We start from the raw sequence: 20,362 nt of genomic DNA, 5'->3' as shown, positions 1-20,362 counted from the left end.
TGTATCTCTTTCGTATTTGCTCAACCCTAAATGAAGTTAGTTATCCTTTATCATAGATGCCTCATCCTTATTTAGAATTATTGACTCATGTTATCTTCCTTGTTGTCGAATTATACTTTTGTGGAATCATTTGCTACGTATTATTTATCCCTTGTTGAGCTATTCTTATTGAGACTAGCATCCTCTATTTCATTTATACTTTGTGAGCTCGTTCTATCGCTTCTTTGTGTTATAAAGCTCTTGGGTTGATTTACTTGTCCTATTCTCGTGTATTGTTGTGGTGGTTGTTGTGGTACTCAGTTTGCTGAGCCGAGGTCTATGCACGATTGTGGTATTGAAACTGTTTAGAGGAAATTTGTTATGGAATATGGGCACATGTTGTGAAAGCCATTCTATTGTGTTATTTTATTTTTGGCACATGGTATTGTTGGAAGAATTTGTTCGGGCGTTTGTATGAGGTTTCTGACGTGCTATTTTACCAGTGATGATGCACATGCGGTGTGATAAGGTGGGCTATATCTTTGTGTTGTGCATGTGTCGAGACAATGAGGAAATATTACTAAGCACGTGCGGCGAGACAAGGCGAGCATTTACTTTATTATTGTGCACGTAGAGAGACAAGGTGGACTATGTCGGGGATTGATTTGTGATGACTTGTGATGGCCTGAAGGCATTGTTGTTGTTGATATTTGTGTAGTGGCGTGCCTAACTATTGTCAGTTTTACCTTGTGCAAATTGTGGGAATCATTTCTTACGTGCCGTTTATTTTCCCTACTCTTGCTAGTTGGCCTGAACTGTGATAGAACACTTGCACAAGCATACACATAGTTAATCACCCCTATTGGTTTAAGAAGATGGATCCTGATGTTATTGATCATTCCTACACACCCTCGTCTACTTGTCTTCTATGTGAGTTCTATTGGCACGTGAGTCGTCCGTGCAGTTACCAGTTGTAATGATGGCACGAGATGCCAAGTGTTTAGGGTTCACGAATTGGGACCTGTGAATTTGTAACTCTTTTGGAGGCTTGATACTTCGTGGAGATTATTGGATAAACCTGATTTGGAAGCGGTTATTCTTGTCGAGTTTCTACTTGTCCTTCTTTTATTTGTTTTCACCAGATTTAAACTGTGTTCAGCTTACTCTACTATATTATTACTTGTTATGTTCTGCTGCTAATTATTGCTTCTAAATCTTATTGCAAGCACCGTATTATTGTTGTCATTATGTGTAATTTGTAGAGATATCATACCCTGTTAGTTCTCCACTTATACTTGTCCAGGTTATCTAGTCCAGTAGGTGTCTTGACTGTCCCTCGTCACTTCTCCACTGAGGTTAGCCTTGATACTTACTAGGTACTGTTGTGGTGTACTCATACTACACTTCTGTACATTTTTGTGCAGATCTAGGTATTTCAAAGTCAGTCGATCGCTAGCTAGCTGTTCAGATCTTGCTGTGGAGACCTAAGGTAAACTTGTTGCTGCGTTCACACTTCCGAGTCACCTTCTGATACTGTACTTGCACTGTTTTATATCTATTTTGAAACAGTTGTATTTGTAGGGTTTCTAGCAAACTCAATAGAGCTTATGACTTGTACTACCGATTTTGGGATTGTAAGTCTTGTACAGAGATTTCTATTTCGTATTTGTCAGTCGTTATTTAAATATGGTTATTATTTCATAAATGTTAGGCTTACCTAGTCCCTAAGATTAGGTGCCATCATGACATCCTACGGAGGAAAATTTGGATCGTGACAAAATAATTTTTACACTATCATTTAATTGGCTATAATCACTTTAATTTTCAAATTACCTTATTTGTTATGAATAGAATTCTATTTAGAGTGAACGTCTATCTTGTAGAGAGTTTTACTTTGTGGCTAAGTCATTTTCTCCCTATAAATAGAGAGATCTTACCCATTGTAAATCATCCCAAAATTCAATAAGAATTACTCTCTTTCTCTGCAATATTGTTCTTCTACTTTTATTGTTTTATTACACGTTATCAGCACGAGATTCTACCGTCTCAAGAAGCTCTTTGAGAAGATTAAGATATAACTTTTCTCCTTTTTTTAATTATGACTGACTTATGAAAAGAAAGTTCGTTGCCCTTGAAATTTCGGGCAAGAACTATATGACATGGGTGTTGGATGCTGAAATTCATTTAGATGTAATGGGTCTTGTAGACGCTATTAAACACAAAAATAAAGCATCTACCCAATACTGTGCAAAGACCTTGATTTTCTTGCGCCATCACCTTGATGAAGGGTTGAAAATAGGATATCTCATAGTCAAATATCCACTTGTTTTGTGGAATGACTTAAAGGAAAGATATGACAACTTAAAGTTGGTCACTCTTCCACAAGCACGATATGATTGGGCTCATCTGAGGCTCCAAGACTTTAAGTCTATTTCTGAATATAATTATGCGATGTTCAGAATTACTTCTAAATTGAAATTCTATGGAGATACTATCACTGACTATGATATGCTTGAAAAAAGGTTTACAATGTTTCATGCCTCCAATATGGTCTTGTAACAGCAGTACAAAGAGAAAGGTTTCAAGAAGTACTCTAAGTTGATTTCTCTTCTCCTTATGGCTGAACGAAACAACGAATTGCTCATAAGAAATCATGAAAATCGACCCATTGGGTCTACACCATTGCTTGAAGTGGATGAGGTGTATTCTCATTGTGCTAAGCGTGGAAAAGGACGTGACCCTATTCGTGGTCATGGTCGTGGCTGTGACCGTGGACAAGAAAGAAATTTTCCTGGTGTTAATCACCCCCCAAAGAAAAATAACCACCAAAAGTGGAAAGGGAAAGATGAGAAGCCAAAGGCAAATGGTTCAAAAACTGAATGTTATTGTTGCGGTAGAAAAGGGCATTGGGCAAATATTTGTCGTGTACCAAGACATTTGGTTGAGCTTTATCAAGCATCTCTAAAGAATAAAAGCTCTGAAGCTAATTTTGTCTATGACAATAAATTTGACATCACCCACTTAGATGTGACAGACTTCTATGAGCGCCCTGATGGAAAAATAGACCACTTGATAGGTGATGAATCTTTGAGTAAAGAAGATGGAGTAGTTTGATTTTATTTTATTTTGCTTATTCGTATTAGTTAGTGAATAAATATCATGTAATTATTATAGTTTACATGAGTAGTAATTTTAATTAGTATGGCGAATTAGTATAATCTATTATTGAATAAACTTTGAGAATAGTCAAAATTTATAGTCAGCATCAGTTGTAATTTATGTTAGGAGTTAGATATTATTTGCAGGGCATATCTCAAATTTCATGTTTTCTGTACTAAGCTAGTAAAGCCAAGTATCGGGCAAGTATTCATTTAGATTGTGATATGGTTGAATCGTGAAAAAAAAATTACAAAAAAAAGGACGAAAACTTGCAAACAAAAACTAGCGTGAAACTATACACGGGACGAAAACTAGCGTGAAACAAAAACTTGCAAACGAAAAAAAAGGGACGAAAACTAGTGTGAAACTATTTGCTAAAGCATTTCAATAAGTTAGGATTGATTTTAAATCAACTGACACTAAAAAAATTTCTTATTAAATGCAATATCTGTTTTCTAATTAAGTTGTCCAATCAAAGATTGTGTCTTATGGAAAATTATCATCACACTTATTGAATAAGTCATTATTGAGTTATTGACTTCACTTTGTCTCTTTTCCTTTATCTCTCAAAATACTAATATTTATTCGTATATTTCTTTTGTATGTCAAACCATGGGAAGCAAATATGAATATCCCACAAAACAAACTTGGATCAAAGTTCAATTGTAAAAATATTTGTTTAATTGATTCATGTACGACACATACAATATTCAAAGAGAAGAAATATTTCTCTCATTTAAGTATGTGTAAGGCAGATATTACTACAATTTCTGGTAGTAATAATTTAATTGAAGGCTCTGGAAGAGCTACTATAACTCTGCCTAAGGAAACAATGCTTATCATAGAGAATGCAATGTTCTTCTCCAAGTCCAAGAGGAACTTGTTGAGGTTTAAAGATATCCGCTGAAATGGATATCATATTGAGATAATAAATGAGAATAATTTTGAATATCTCATCATTACCAAGAATGTCTCTTGCCAAAAAAGGGTTATTGAGAAGTTCCCATCTTTGTCTTGTGGTCTGTATTGGACAAGAATTAGGCAATTGAGGCACATTCTATTGTAAACCAAAAGGTTACTGATTCCAATACTTTTGCACTTTGGCATGATCGATTGGGACATCCTGGATCAATTATGATGAGACGAATTATAGAAAACTCAAATGGGCATCCATTAAAGAATTTAAAGATTCTTTTAAATAATGAATTTTCTTGCACTTCTTGTTATCAAGGCAAGTTAATTATTAGACCATCACCAACAAAGGTTGGGATTGAGTCTCCTGCATTTTTGAAACGTATACAAGGGGACATTTGTGGACCTATTCACCCACCTAGTGGGTTGTTTAAATATTTTATGGTCTTAATAGATGCATCTTCTAGATGGTCTCATGTATACCTATTGTCATCTCGCAACCTCGCATTTGCAAAATTAATGGCACAAATAATTCGATTACAGGCACAATTTCGCGATAATCCAATAAAGTCTATTAGACTTGATAATGCTGCTGAGTTTTCATCCCAAGCATTTAATGATTATTGCTTATCAATTGTGATAAAAGTGGAACATCCTATAGCTCATGTTCACACTCAAAATGGCCTTACAGAGTCTTTAATTAAACGTTAAAATTGATAGCAAGGCCGTTACTCATGAAAATGAGGTTTCCCACTTTTGTTTGGGGTCACGCCATTTTTGCATGCAGCAATGCCAGTTCATCTCAGATCGACAAATTATCATAAATATTTTTCGTTGCAATTAGTTTTGGGTCATGAACCTAATATATCCCATTTAAGAATTTTTGAATGTGCAGTATATGTGCTTGTAGCACCGCCTTATCGTGCCAAAATGGGTCCCTAAAGAAGGTTAGGAATATATGTTGGGTTTGAATTGCCCTTTATTATTCGCTACCTCGAAACATTAATGGGGGATTTGTTCACTGCATGATTTGCAGACTGTCGATTCAATGAGACACTTTTCCCAAAATTACGGGGAGAAGTTGGTGAAATCAAACGGAAAATTTTGTGGAAAAATCCATCATTATCTCATCTTGATCCACGTGCTTCTATTTGTGAAAAAGAGGTGCAAAAGATTATCCATTTGCAGAGAATAGCAAATCAAATGCCGGATGCATTTACGGATTTGAAAAGGATAACAAAATCACATATCCCTGCAGAGAATGTTCCAATCCGTATTGATGTCCCTATTGGACAATCTTCTAGTGTCATAGCTAATGAGTCAAAAGCACGCCTAAAACGTGGCAGACCATTAGGTTCTAAGGATCGAAATCCTAGAAAAAGAAAAACAAATGATCAAAATGACACTACGAAAGAGTCTCACTAAGAAATCCACGATTCAATAAATTCTGAGATCCATGAGGAAACCACTGATCCCAAGACTCAAGAAAATAAGGAACTATTAATAAATCCAATCGATATTGAGACAAATTTGAATCGATTGGATATAATGGTGGATTATGTCTTTGCATATAATGTTGCATCTGGCATTATGCAAGATAGTGAGGATCTTAAACCTCAATCTGTTGAAGAATGTCGACAAAGACGTGATTGGCCAAAATGGCAAGAAACAATCCAATCAGAGTTGAATTCACTTGCAAAACATGAAGTTTTTGGGCCTGTAGTCCAAGCACCTAATGGTGTTAATCCAGTTGGCTATAAATGGATCTTTGTACGCAAGAGGAATGAGAAAAATGAGGTACAAAGATATAAGGTACGCCTTGTTGCACAAGAATTTTCACAAAGGCTTGGTGTCGATTATGAAGAGATATATTCACCTGTTATGGATGCTATAATGTTCCGTTATCTCATTAGTTTTGATGTCCATGAAAAGTTTGACATGCATTTAATGGATGTGGTTAATGTCTACCTTTATGGCTCACTTGATAATGAGATATATATATATATATATATATATATATATATATATGAAAATTCCTGAGGGATTTAAAATGCCTAACGCACAAAATTCAAAGTCCCGGAAATGTTTTCAATCAAATTGCAATGATCTTTGTATGGTCTAAAGCAATCAGGACGAATGTGGTATAATCGTCTTAATGAGTATTTATTAAAAGAATGCTATATAAATGATGCCATTTGCCCATGTGTTTTTATAAATAAAACAACATCGGAATTTGTTGTACTTGCTGTATATGTTGATGACATAAACCTTATTGGAACTCCTATAGAACTCCAAAAGGCAATTGATTATTTAAAGAAGGAATTCGAGATGAAAGACCTCGGAAAGACAAAATTATGTCTTGGTTTGCAAATTGAACATTTGGCAAACAGAATTTTTGTTCATCAATCTGCCTACATAGAAAAGGTATTGAAACGGTTTTACATGGATGGAGCACATCCATTAAGTACTGTGATGGTTGTTCGATCACTTGATGTAAATAAAGATCCATTCCGACCTCAAGAAGAGAATGAAGAGCAACTTGGTCCTGAAGTACCATATCTTAGTGCAATTGCTGCACTAATGTATCTTGCTAATACTATAAGGCCTCACATAACTTTTTCAGTTAATGTCTTAGCAAGATATAGCTCTACTCCCACAAGGAGACATTGGAATGGAATCAAACACATATTACAGTATCTAAAAGGGACTACCGATATGGGCTTATTTTATGGCAATAATTGCAGTCCCGATCTTGTTGGTTATGCTGTTGCTGGGTATTTATCTGACCCACGCAAAGCTCGATCTCAAACAGATTATGTGTTTACCTGTGGAGGCACTGGCATATCTTAGCGATCGACTAAGCAATCAATTGTGGCTACTTCATCTAATCATGCTGAGATAATTGCTATTCATGAAGCAAGTCGAGAATGTGTGTAGTTGAGGTCTATAATATAACTTATTCGAGACAAATGTGGTTTGAAGTGTGACAAACTACCAACGATTTTATATGAAGACAATACAGCATGCATAGCTCAATTGAAGGGAGGATTCATAAAAGGAGATAGGACAAAACACATTTCACCAAAGTTATTTTTCACACATGATCTTCAAAAGAATGATGATATCAATGTGCAACAGATTCGTTCAAGTGATAATATGGCTAATTTGTTCACAAAATCTCTACCAAGGTCAACTTTCAAGAAGCTAGTGTACAAGATCGGGATGCGAAGGCTCAAGGATGTGAATTGATGCTCTCATCAGGGAGAGTTAATGCGCGTTGCACTCTTTTTCCCTTACAAGGTTTTGTCCCATTGGGTTTTCCTTGCAAGGTTTTTAACGAGACAACCAAAAAGCGTATTATTAAACATGTGTACTCTTTTTCCTTTTCTAGATTTTTTTTTCGCATTGAGTTTTATTTTAGTTAAGGTTTTAACGAGGCACATTACTTATTGAGTAGACATTCAAGGGGGAGTGTTAAGAATAGAATTCTATTTAGAGTGAATATCTATCTTGTAGAGAGTTTTACTTTGTGGCTAAGTCATTTTTCTCCTAAAAATATAGGGATCTTACCCCATTGTAAATCATCCCAAAATTCAATAAGAATTACTCTCTCTTTCTTTGCAATATTGTTCTTTTACTTTTATTGTTTTATTACATTATTAGATTTGACGGTTTGTTGTGTAAGTTACCTATTTTTATAGGTAACTTTAATTTGATGTTATAAAAAAAAATTACACATTATTAGCATGATTTGCAAACTTAAACACCGAAAAAAGCGACGACTCAAACAATATCAGGGAAATGAAATTTTACATGAAAAAAGTGGTAAAACTGACTTTTTCAAACTTGGAAACTCGTCATTAAAAAAATTTTAAAAAATATTATCCACCATATACCAAACAAATTTTGAAGAAAAAATTTAGAAAAAAATTTGTATAAACAAACGGGTCCTTAGTTTCTCACTTTTCATACCCAAAGCCAAAAGTTGGTCCATAGTCTAATGACAACGACATTTGCATCTATACCCGTTTTTTGTGTCACGTTTTAAGTTGTGCTTACTTTGTAAAAAAATTATAAGTGTACCCGCTTTTTTGCATAACTTCAGCATACGGGGCTGAAGTAGCAAAGACAATCACGCAAAACTTCAGCATTCTAGTAGACGGGCCTGAAGTAGCAAGTGTGTTAAACCAAGTGTGCTGAAGTTTTTGTTTTGTAACTAGCGAACTTCAGCTCTAGAGCTGAAGTTTTTGTTTTTGTAACTGGCGAACTTCAGCTCTAGAGCTGAAGTTTTTGTTTTGTAACAGGCGAACTTCAACTCTAGAGCTGAAGTTATTTAGTTCATTTGTAAAAACTTCAACACTATTTATGTTTGTTTGGGATCTTGGTCATCTGTATTTTGTTTGTAATTATGCAACAAGAAAAGAAAACGAGAGTATGCACAAATCTAATAACTCATCATCATTCACTGATCAATAAAGTTACCAATTTCAACAAAAATCTTGCAACTGAAACTAACGTGCCTCTGAACTAATTGGTTACATCAATAAGTAACGTAGTCTAAATTTACTATTACATAGCTTTGAAAGAAGAAAAAAAGTGAATGATAATACAAGGGTCAAAAATGCAGATGAACAAGATCCCAAACAAACATATACACCAAGAATCTACCCATCTAATATAGTTTCAGCTAGTTATTTAGTTCATTTGTAATTATTCACAATTTGTTTTTAAATAATCTGATAAACATATTTATGGCAATCATCCCATGAATTGAAGTTCCATAGCAACACCAACAACAACAGAAGAAAGAAGAAGAAGAAGAAAACGAAGGAGGAGGAGAAAGAGGGCTGAAGTTATTTAAAAAACGGGTACAAGTTAAAAGTTTTTTAAAAAAATGGGTATAGGTTAAATGAGGGTGACCAAATAGGGCGCCCCATGCAATTTTTACAATAACAACTAAATCAATATATTCCAATAATTTTATGGGCTCGACTGAGTAGGGTTACCCACTTGAACTAATTAAAGCCCGTCTTAAAAGTTATTAGTGTAGAGGCCCTGAATATTTCCGTACAAATAGCACGGGCTAGCCAGGTTTCAGACTGGTTATTTAAAAAATGACTAGCGTTTATAAAGTTATTGAAAATAACCACTATTTTTGCGGCAACACGAAAAGTTCCAGCTAATATACTAAAGATCGGTGCACCTGTGTATGAACTTCCAGCATATTATGCTGGAACTCTAACACGCGGAAAGTTCCAGCATAATATACTGGAGATTGGAGCACATGTGTATAAACTTCCAACATATTATGCTGGATCGGTATATTATACTGAAACTCCAGTATATTATGCTGGAAGTCCAGTATATTATGCTGGAGTATTTTTCGAATTTTGAACAATGTTTTCGTTCAAATTTATCTTTACATGAAAAGTGACTAAATTTTGATTAATTTTAAAATTGTGCTATTTTTGAATGACCAATTGTAAATCTAACAATTTTTGAATTTCTCCCAATATTTCCTGATCAACTGGCCCAGTGTATATTTTTCGTACATCCGTAGTTGTTTATTTGTTTTTTTTCAAATTGATGTTACCAATGTGTAATTGTTACTTTCTCTCAAACCATAGTACTATTATTTGATTAGAACATCAAATCTTAGTTTCTACTTTAATTTTTAAAAACTTTTAATCGATATTATTATAAAAGTGAGAACTCCAACATAAAAGAATTATATAAATTAGCATTACATGAATAATGTGATAAAATTAACTATAGTGCCAGTATAACAATATTTTGTTGTCTATGGCTTTTCCAAAATGTACAAGACAATTACTGGGGAGCTGATAGGCTGCCTTAAGATTAGAGCCAAAGCCCTGACCCCAGGCCCTACGCAATTACCCAATTTAAACATACTTCATCATTAAACATTATAGCAAATTCTAATGACAATGTTTAAGTATCATTAGTAATACTCATCAGGATTATTTAGTTTGGAGACAAGTTATACAAAGATTAATAATAGAGAGATTATAATGTAAGAATTATTAATTGCATGGATTACTAATGCAAATATTGTAGAATAAGGATTAAAATGTGATTTGTTTACTTTTAACAAAAAAATATTTAACACATGCGGGTTATTATGGTCATTTTAGTTGCTGTAACCCAAGTGTTACTAATCCTCCTACTTTTATTCTACCTTCTATCTCGAATTAATAAATTAATTCTTCCATAACTTATGTAGGCATTAGTTTTGAGGCAATAAAAATGCCGATCATACTATCATATAATGCTAAATTTTATGCAAATTTCAGAAGCTAACCAAATATTGTAACACTAATGTGAAGTTTTATACAGAAACCAAACAACCCCCTGCCAAATGCTTTCTTAGGCAAACTCTATGAAATTTGAATACTAAATTTTCTTCCACTCTTCATCCCCATCCCCTTACAATTTTAAATCCCTCTATTGGTGCAACATTTTTTAAATCCAACTCCAACACAACAACTGTAACAAGACTAGCCTCTGACACAATAATCAAACAGCCAATGGAATCCCTAAGACATGAACTTTCCCTTGATTTTCGCATAGAACAATCTTCCATTCACTCAACCATACAAAAATAGTGGATGAAAAATAAAATCAGAAAAGCTCAATTTCTAAAAGAAAAAAAGACCTTTCAAACTCATGGTTACTGACTCTTAATTTGTTTAAAGACATAGAAAAATCCTCCTAAATCTTGACACAAAAATAATCAAATATTTGACAAAGGAATGACAATGTTTTGTCCTCTCCCACGTTTGAGAAACAATAATCTCCCACTGGATAATGATCTCTTCATCACCATTGGACTTGCCACACAATGTGTAAGTACATTGTTTCTAATCCCACTCCTACTCATTTCTTCACCATTATTGTCTTGTAATTTTGATGTTCCAACATCTCTTTGCAACTGGCTTTCTTCCATTACACAATCTTGGAATTCTTCGTGATCAATTCCTAGTACATCAGCTATCGATAAACGACCTTGTGATCCATAGTCCATTGACACTGATCTCCTAAATTCTTGATTTATATGGCTTGTTACATCTTCTTCTTCTCTAATGCCCATTTCTATATCATTTTCAGGTTGGAGTTGTGGAGTTGGTTCATTAGTTAGAGGAGTAATTTCCATGATTGGAGGAGGTGAAGCATTTGGAAAGATGATATTAGCTCGACATAAAGGGCAATTGGAGTGAGATTTAAGCCATGTATCAATGCACATTACATGAAAAGCATGGCTACATTTTGGCAAAAGTCTAAGGCTTTCATCATCTTGAAATTCACTTAAACAAACAGAACAATCTGTGCCTTCAGTCAATAATCCACCACCTTTCTTATACTTGAACACAGTAATAGACTTGATTAAAGCTTCATCTAAACCACCTGGATTTACATGCCATGGTTCGTGATTCGAAGGGTCATGATCTTCATCTTCTAATTCTGAATCTTCTTGATTATTTTCTCTTCTTCTTGTAACATTCCTATTACCACAATACTTTGATATTATAGCATAATAACTGACTAATAGGAAAGCACTGGCTAAAATTCCGATGATCGCGATAACTAGAGGGGAGAAATTAGGGCTAGAATCATCATCAGGGAATTCAAATGGAGGTGGTGGAGGGAAGATTATGTAACACCATTGTGGGCAGTATAAACTGCAAAATCCTTGAGAACAGTCCTTTGTACTCATATAGGGTACCCAAGTTCTTGGATTACTTATAGGTACCAATTGCTCGTCGTTGGAAAGACTCTTACTATACATGGGGCTGCAGAAAAAGAAAATAAAAATGGTGTAGCCCAAAAGAGGTTACTCTCCTATCTCAAGCAATAGTAACAAGACCAACAACAACAACAATGAAGTCAGTGTATTCTTACTAGTGGAGTCTGGGAGGGTGGAATGTACACAGTCTTACCCCTACCTTTGAAAGGCAGAGAGACAGTTTCCGATACCCTTGACTGAAGAAAAGATGGGAAGAAGCAGTGCCGACAAGTAATAACAACACAAAATATTAAGAATATAGTAACAAGACCAATGAATCAAATTAGAAAATAAGGGAGAAAACAGGGGGAAAGGCAGGGGAATGAAAAGAATTTACCTGAGACTGGTTATATTAATATCAGATAGAAGGAAGTAAAGGGTGTGAAAGATTGAAGTGTGGCTTTGAAGAGTATTGTAGTAGCAAATGAAGGTGAAAAGGGGGCAGACCAAAGCAGCTTAGAAGGAAAGCAGATAACAAAAACAGAAAAAATGAGAATGCTTAGATTGGTGTTTCTTGTTTTTTCTTGTGGGTTCTGTTTTCCTTTTCCTTCCTTTTTTTTGTTCTTCTTTCTTTAATTTGCTTTATTGGAGATAGTGGTATGTTGACTAACATGATCATGTTGGTTGGACATTCATCAAAGTAATCAATGCTTTATTATGGTTCTAGCCACTTGCTACTAAAGTGAAATGCTACTATATATTACAGGTTGCTCTTTGCCTTTTATATTAAAGAAAGAAACTTAAAATTGACATGAGTGACTTTCCAAACATCTTCACTCTTAAGTAAATCCAACACAAAACACAAACTTGTTTATTACTAGACACTAAATTGTATCTATCAATTTTATACAAGATTTTTAGTGGCAGTCTTGTATTATATTATTGGTAGATTTTTATCACTTTGTTGTTCCTTTGCCTTGTTTTTTTGTTGTTGTCGTTACTGCTTGTTGATATTGCTTTACTTGCATCTTTCCTTTAGCCGACGGTATATTCGAAACAGTCTTTTTATATCACGGTAGGGGTAAGGTCTACGTACATATTACTCTCTCCAAACTCCACTTGTGGGATTATACTGTGATAGTTGTTGTTTTAATTTTATACAAGATTTATCAGTTTTTAATTACTGTTTCCTCAACTTATTGAAGACCAAAGCAAGTATACATAATGACTAGTAGGGCTGTTCATTCGGATCGGATATCCGAAATCCGAACCGATCCATTCAATTTTGAATTTCGGATTTCGGATTGGATCGGATTTCGGATTATGTTTATTAAAATTTCGGATTTCGGATCGGTATATTTTAATCCAATCCAATCCGAAATCCAAAATTATTAGGACATGTATAAATACTACACTTTAATTTACATCAACCTCCAAGTTATTACCTTTACAATTGCTAGATTTAGCTATATTGGCACCATAATACTCTCATAATTGCATAAACATGAATTTTTCTTAATGTATTGCCTCTTTTACAAAGAAAATATACATATTAGTTTAACTTTGAGGCATAATAATACGATCCGATATCTGATCCGATCCAAACTTTAAAATCCGATCCGATCCGATCCGATCCGTGCACCCTAATGACTAGCCAAGACTACAAAATCAGAAAAGGAATTTCTTCATTCTCTTTGAAATGTAAAAATGGGAATCTGCTTAAAGGCACTACATAAAGAAGTATATATTCTTGCTTTGGTTCTTGATTCTATATTTCCTTTCAAGTTGTTGAAATCAATGCTACTTTATAAAATTTGATGTGGTGTTGTCGTTTGTGCCTGGTTTGAAGTTTTATTTTATTAGTTTCTTTTTTTGGGTGGGGGAATTGGACCATATAATGGAGAACATGTAGTGACAGAAACTAAAGGAATTAAGAGATTGTAATGGAAATTTTAATTCTACAAGTCAATCATTTGGGTGAAAGAATCAAGAACAGTCAATAATTGGCTTTTTCCAATGTAAAACCCAAAAAATTCCTTCTTCCCCACCCCCTTCCTATTGTCCTTTTCATTCACTAAATTAATTCTTTTCCACACATAGTTCTGCAGCAACCCTTGATGTCCTCAGAGTGGAAGGTCAACAATACGTAATGCTTTTGGTCTCATTTTCCTTTAGCTTTTACTTTTGAGAGTACCTTCTCGACGGACCTAGGATTTAAAGGTCGATAAGGTATTTTTGTACCCAATCAAATTCTGTTTTGTACCTAGAATATAACTATTAATATAGTAACACTATTTTTTAAGGAAATGTATATGTATATATTGAATTTTGTCGAACTTTTCGGGTGCCAGTATCTCATTTCTTTACAACATAGGTCCGCCACGGCCCTTCAGCAGTTATCACAGGTAGAAGATGATAATTTCCTAACAGTTACTAGTACCGAAATAATTTAATTGTTCCTCAGAATTCAACTTTGTCCACTGAAATTCATGCTTCAGAAAACGCCATAATTATTGAAAACGCAACTGAATATGAATGCCATTCAAGATGATAATTTAAGGCTTATTTTTTTTGCTTTCTTGTCAATACACTATAGAGAACACAAGTGGGCCTTATTTTATCATCAGGTTAACAGCAAATTATGTTACCTTTCTTTTTAGTTGGTGCGTGATGCTCTCTTATCTTTTACATTCTGTGTACTAATCAAATAAGGGGGGTATATATTTGCCTTGGAGAGTAATGACATGTCTTCACTTTGTGGAACGAAAGGACTAACCTCTTTGCCTATGCTGCTGAAGATTTTTGGTAAAATTTCAAATTATAGAGAAAACAAAAGGTGACGGGCTGAAGGTTTGGTAAAAACCAGCAGAACAACCATGTCTCTCAGATACCTATCTCTTACTAGTATATTGTATACCCGTGCTATTAGACGGGCCCAACAGGAATTACTTCTGAATAGCCTTTGAGAGTAAATTGAATTATCACAACATAACAAAAGATATTTTATGTATCAACTTCAGTTTTGAGTACAACTTGAGAGTTTATAAACTAAATATATCTTCTAGAGTTGGCGAAAGACTTTTCATCCTAACATTCGATGACAACTGTTGGGAGTTTAGATCTGGGCTGAAACAGATGCGTCCCATTCATTGTATATTGGAATTTTTACATTCCTATGCCACATAGGAAACCTTATGTCACGCCCCAACTTCCAGAGGCGCGACCGGCGCTCAACCGAGTGAACCCAACTGAGCAAGCCTTATCAACCGCTATCTACCCAACTCGATAGGAATAAGGAAGCCATGCTTACCTTTATTTAAACTAGGAAAGATAGTACATTCAACATCTTAGTTCATTTTATATCACAACATTTAAAACGTAGTAAAACTTCCAAGGTTCCATACAAGTTATAGTGTAGAAGAAAGCAAGAGTGCAAGGTTACAACACAGTCCATTGACCTATCCAATACCCATACATAACCCACACAAACGTCTACGGAGCCTCTAGGAATACAAAAGAGTGTTGTAATACTTTCCGGTAACAAGGCTCCGGCTATACCTTATGCAAATACCAAAATAAGATTTCCGGGAGGAAAAGCGGCATGAGCCACGCAGGGCCCCGAGAGGAAAAATGGGCTCACCAATACAGCTGACGGAAAGAGAAGGAGTGCTACTGTCGGTGGACTGGAGTACCTGCTATAGAACCACCTACAATCATAACACGAATGTAGCGCCCCCGGCAAAAGGGACGTCAGTACATTTGAATTGTACCAGCATGTATGAACAAACTTTACCCCAAGTAAAATCAAGAAATTCACAGGTAACAAACAGTAATAGAATCAACAACACAATGCACATGAAAGGAACAACCAAAGCCAAACAAGATCCACAATCTCTCCTTTTCCCCTTTCAACATTATTTCATCACATCAATGGTTTCACAACTTTCACATATTTTCATTTCAATAGTGATTTCGATCACTTTTCCACCCTTATTACCTCGGCCACCCTTATCACCACAACCCACACCTTATAACTTCGTGTTGCGGCGCGCAACCTGATCCCACCGGACAATTACATTTCACACGACAACACAACAATTCACAAAGAGTTTTCATAGACATCAATTCCATTTCCATTATATGCAACAATCCGTATACAATTTAAGTCACAACGATAATTGCCGCGACAAGTCACGTATGATATTACCACAGTTGTTTCAATTGCATCAATTACGATTTCTTTCCATTATTTGTTATACAACTCTTACCACATAAGCACCTTCACACACACACGTTTGGCTTGTTGCCATTTACTTACACCATTATATCAGGAAACTTAGCCAACAACGTTCAAGGCATATTAATCACAAGAATTCACAAATGGTCCACAAAAATAACACATACCAATTACTCGTACACCAAACAAAGTGACTTTACAAAGGTTAAAGTTAGTCATACATATCTAAAATTCGCCCTTAGTGATACTACAATGATCCAATACACTTAAGCAACCTCAATCTACAATACAACATTCAATAGGGCCAATATTAGTAATAAATTCCGTAACTTATGCCGTTTAGGCATATCATCAAACACCTTGTAGGTATAGATCTTTACACCCCATAACTATAGCATTGATTCACCCAACTATCACCATTAACCAGCATTTCATTCCACCATCATTCCTAACCAATTTATACCATCCAACAACATATGTGTGACAACCCATCTTCACCCAACCAACAAAATTCCATCAAATAATCACCCTCCAATCTGTACAATGACTATGTATTTATAATAGGAACTTATGGCTTCTAATAACCACACCAAGAGTCCCAATACTTAATTCACACTCATATACCCATAATAAATTCATACATGTAAGTCTAAGGGGTGGGGGGTGGGGAGGGGTAGGATTACCTTTTGGAAGAAATCTTGCAAAACCCTCCTGTGAGTTCTTGAAGGAATTTCTTGAAGATCTATGTGTTTTATGAGTAGATTTCATCAATACTAGTGTAAGAATATTGGAATTTTATACCAAGTTAATGAAGATTGCTTACCTTGAAGATGGGAGGGGTTGAAGGTCTTGAGAGGGTGAAGAAAACCCCAAAATTCGAGCTTGAATGATCAAAAAATGAAGGAAATGTAATACCCCTTCGGTTTTTACACTGACCAGGGGTATTTTAGATATTTTACATGTTCCACTGCGGTCTGCCGCGGTTTACAGGCAGAAAAAACCTTGGTTTGCCGCGGTTCGCCGCGGCCGCGCTCCTGGGCGCACTGGTGATGCATGTCCGGTAAAATGGTTGTAACTTTCTGTATACACCTCCAAATGACAAACGGTTTATTGCGTTGGGAATTAAACTCAAAGGGCTTTAATTTGATATATTGTGCATCACTCAACACTTTATATAACTAGAGATATGCTTGTCCAAAGTAAGATCTTGTGCGCATTCACTTACAACTTTAGCCTATTATGAAATTTTTCCAACTTGGCTTAGACTTAGGCCTCTCCTTAGACCCCAAACTACTTATAATATGACTTATACACTTATTAACTTATCTAATTGATATCCATTATATCATGAACCCTCACTTGCACACAAGATAAAATAATTAGCCTATCTTGGCACCACAAAAACTTAGATTACTTAGCAAAATTTTCTGGGGCTTTACATTCTCCCCCGCTTAGGATCATTCATCCTCGAATGAGGATCAAGGTTTATTCACTAGACATCCTTATGTAACTTCGTCTTGTTTACATCATGAAATATATCAACAGCCCCGAATTTGGCTAACTCCTTAAATTTCCGAAAAATTTCGCTAGAGTTTCCTTTGTAACTAGACTTATCCACCTGTTAGAGGGCCCCAGATACATATCCTAACAGCATATACATGTTTCATAGACATAACATAACTTGTACAACACCAACCATGGCCGCATAAGCAACACATGTAATCAAAATGGAATAGTTTAACATGGATCAAATCAAAAGATAAGAGTTCATAGGAACCAAATGCATAAAAGCTATTACATGACTATTCAAACAAATGTGGGTACTTCTTTCTCATTTCTTCCTCGGCTTCCCAAGTGGCTTCCTCAACCTGCTGGTTCCGCCATAACACTTTTACGGAGGCAATTTCCTTATTTCTCAATTTTCGGACTTGCCTATCAAGACTGACAACTGGAATTTCTTCATAAGATAGTTCTTCATTAACCTCAATAGTTTCAACTGGCACAATAGTGGACGGATCTCCCACTACCTTCTTCAACATAGCCACATGGAAGACCGGATGTACCAACGACATCTCGGGTGGCAGCTCGAGCTTATATGCTACCTGACCATTCCTCTGAATGATACTGTATGGTCCGACATACCTCAGACTTAATTTCCCTTTTTTCCCAAATCGCATAATGCCCTTCATGGGGGAAACTTTCAAAAATACCCAATCATCTTCTTTGAACTCCAAATCTCTGCGACGAATGTCCGAATAAGACTTTTGGCGACTCTGAGCAGTTTTCAACCTCTCCTTAATAATCTTGACTTTCTCCATGGCCTGATGCACGAGGTCCGGCCCTATCAATTCTGCTTCTCCAACCTCGAACAACCCAATGGGAGACCTGCATCTCCTACCATATAGTGCCTCGAATGGTGCCATCTAGATACTAGCATGGAAGTTGTTGTTGTAAGCAAATTCTATGAGTGGCAAATGGTCATCCCAACTACCCTTGAAATCAATAGTACAAGCACGCAACATGTCTTCAAGCGTCTGAATAGTCCGCTCTGCTTGCCTATCGATTTGTGGATGAAAAGCTGTGCTAAGGTTTACCTGCGTACGCAAACCTTGCTGAAATTTCTTCCAAAAGTTGACCGTGAACTGAGCCCCTTGATCTGAAATGATTGAGACTGGAGTGCCATGCAACATGACTATTTCTTTGATATACAACTGAGCATACTGTTCCGCTGTGTCGGTAGATTTAACTGGCAAGAAGTGCGCTGATTTTGTGAGTCGGACAATGATCACCCAAATTGAGTCGAACCTACGCGGAGTGCGCGGCAGCCCTACTACAAAATCCATATTGATCATCTCCCATTTCCACATTGAAATTTCTATGCTTTGAGTCAATCCACCGGGCCTTTGATGTTCGGCCTTCACTTGTTGACAATTTGGACATTTTGCTACAAAATCCGCCACATCCCTCTTCATGTGGTTCCACCAATAAATTTCCTTGAGATCATGATACATTTTTGTAGAACCTGGGTTCATAGAATACCTGGAATTATGAGCCTCCGCCATTACCCTCTCTCTAAGATTATCCACATCTGGAACACATAGCCTACCTTGACATTGTAATACGCCATCCCTGCCACCGAGTGACAATGCCGAAGTCTTGTTATTCAAAACTACCTCTTTCATCTGTGCCAATGTTGGATCAGTGAACTGCTTTTCCTTGACTTCCGCTACAAGTGACGATTCTTCCCCATTACGCACCATAACCTTCCCCTCGTCTGAGGTCGAAATAAAAACCCCCAGACTGGCTAATTGATAAACCTCCCGAGCCAAAGGCTTCTGATCCGCTCCTAAATGAGCCAAACTACCCATGGACTTCTGAGTGAGAGCGTCGGCCACCACATTCGCCTTCCCTAGATGGTATAAAATGTCCATATCATAATCCTTGATCAATTCTAACCACCATCGCTGCCTTAAACTCAGCTCCTTCTGCTTGAACAAATATTGGAGACTCTTGTGGTCTGAGAACACATCCACATGGACCCCATAAAGATAATGCCACCATATTTTCAAGGCAAATACAACTGTCGCAAGCTCCAAATCATGCGTCGGATAATTCTTCTCATGATTCTTGAGTTGCCTTAAAGCATACGCTATAACCTTCCCATGTTGCATCAACACACACCCCAAGCCAACCCTGGAGGCATCGCAATAAACCATAAATCCTTCCGTGCCCTTCGGTAAGGTCAATATCGGCGCCGAGGTGAATCTCGACTTCAATTCCTGAAAACATTTCTCACAAGCGTCGGACCATTGGAACTTAACTGCTTTCTGCGTCAACTTAGTCAATGGGGAGGCGAGGGTAGAGAATCCCTCCACAAACCTCCGATAATACCCCGCTAAACCCAAGAAGCTACGGATCTCCGTCGGGGTCGTTGGTCTAGGCCAATCTTTCACTGCTGCAATCTTCTGGGGATCCACCTGAATCCCTTCACTGGAAACAACATGACCTAGAAAGGTAACGGACTCCAACCAAAATTCACATTTTGAAAATTTAGCATACAACTGGTGCTGATGAAGAGTCTGCAGAACTGCCCTGAGGTGATCGGCATGATCCTCCCGGCTCCGCGAATAAACAAGGATGTCATCAATGAAAACAATCACAAAGGAGTCTAGAAACGGCTTGAAGACCCGATTCATAAGATCCATGAAAGCTGCCGGGGTGTTGGTTAGCCCAAAAGACATGACCAAGAATTCAAAGTGACCATAGCGAGTTCTGAAAGCGGTCTTAGAAATATCCTGCTCTCTGATCTTCAATTGGTGATACCCGGACCG

General features: G+C 36.4%; 2 protein-coding genes across 3 annotated transcripts; one reads left to right on the top strand and one right to left on the bottom strand.

The window, feature by feature from the left end:
* Positions 1-854: 854 nt before the first annotated feature.
* LOC104235139 (uncharacterized) lies at positions 855-3,093 on the top strand. The gene is made up of 3 exons (XM_009788827.2): positions 855-909; positions 1,561-1,613; positions 2,542-3,093. The coding sequence occupies exons 1-3, from the start codon at positions 855-857 to the stop codon at positions 3,091-3,093; spliced, it is 660 nt and encodes a 219-aa protein (XP_009787129.2).
* Positions 3,094-10,608: 7,515 nt separating this feature from the next.
* On the bottom strand, positions 10,609-12,508 carry LOC104235138 (E3 ubiquitin-protein ligase Os04g0590900-like). Of its 2 annotated transcripts, none has more exons than XM_009788825.2 (2): positions 11,971-12,508; positions 10,609-11,861 (listed from the first exon to the last, which is right to left on the bottom strand). In XM_009788825.2, exon 2 carries the CDS (start codon positions 11,855-11,857, stop codon positions 10,805-10,807), a length of 1,053 nt encoding a protein of 350 aa, XP_009787127.1. In that variant the 5' UTR covers positions 11,858-11,861; positions 11,971-12,508; the 3' UTR covers positions 10,609-10,804. The 2 variants fall into 2 exon arrangements, with proteins under 2 accessions (XP_009787127.1, XP_009787128.1); XM_009788826.2 differs by having other exon boundaries at positions 12,192-12,508.
* Between the last annotated feature and the right edge of the window lie 7,854 nt (positions 12,509-20,362).

This window comes from Nicotiana sylvestris, chromosome 6, assembly GCF_000393655.2.
Source record: "Nicotiana sylvestris chromosome 6, ASM39365v2, whole genome shotgun sequence".
Lineage (NCBI taxonomy): Eukaryota > Viridiplantae > Streptophyta > Magnoliopsida > Solanales > Solanaceae > Nicotiana > Nicotiana sylvestris.
This window is presented reverse-complemented; position numbering and strand designations above follow the sequence as displayed.

Bases quoted from the DNA above. Each gene is read 5' to 3' on its own strand.
- LOC104235139 (XM_009788827.2), top strand. From the start codon at position 855: ATGGATCCTGATGTTATTGATCATTCCTACACACCCTCGTCTACTTGT. The intron at 910-1,560 runs GTGAGTTCTATT...TTGTATTTGTAG, and splicing joins CTCGTCTACTTGTCTTCTAT to GGTTTCTAGCAAACTCAATA. The intron at 1,614-2,541 runs GTAAGTCTTGTA...GTCTTGTAACAG, and splicing joins GTACTACCGATTTTGGGATT to CAGTACAAAGAGAAAGGTTT.
- LOC104235138 (XM_009788825.2), bottom strand. From the start codon at position 11,857: ATGTATAGTAAGAGTCTTTCCAACGACGAGCAATTGGTACCTATAAGT.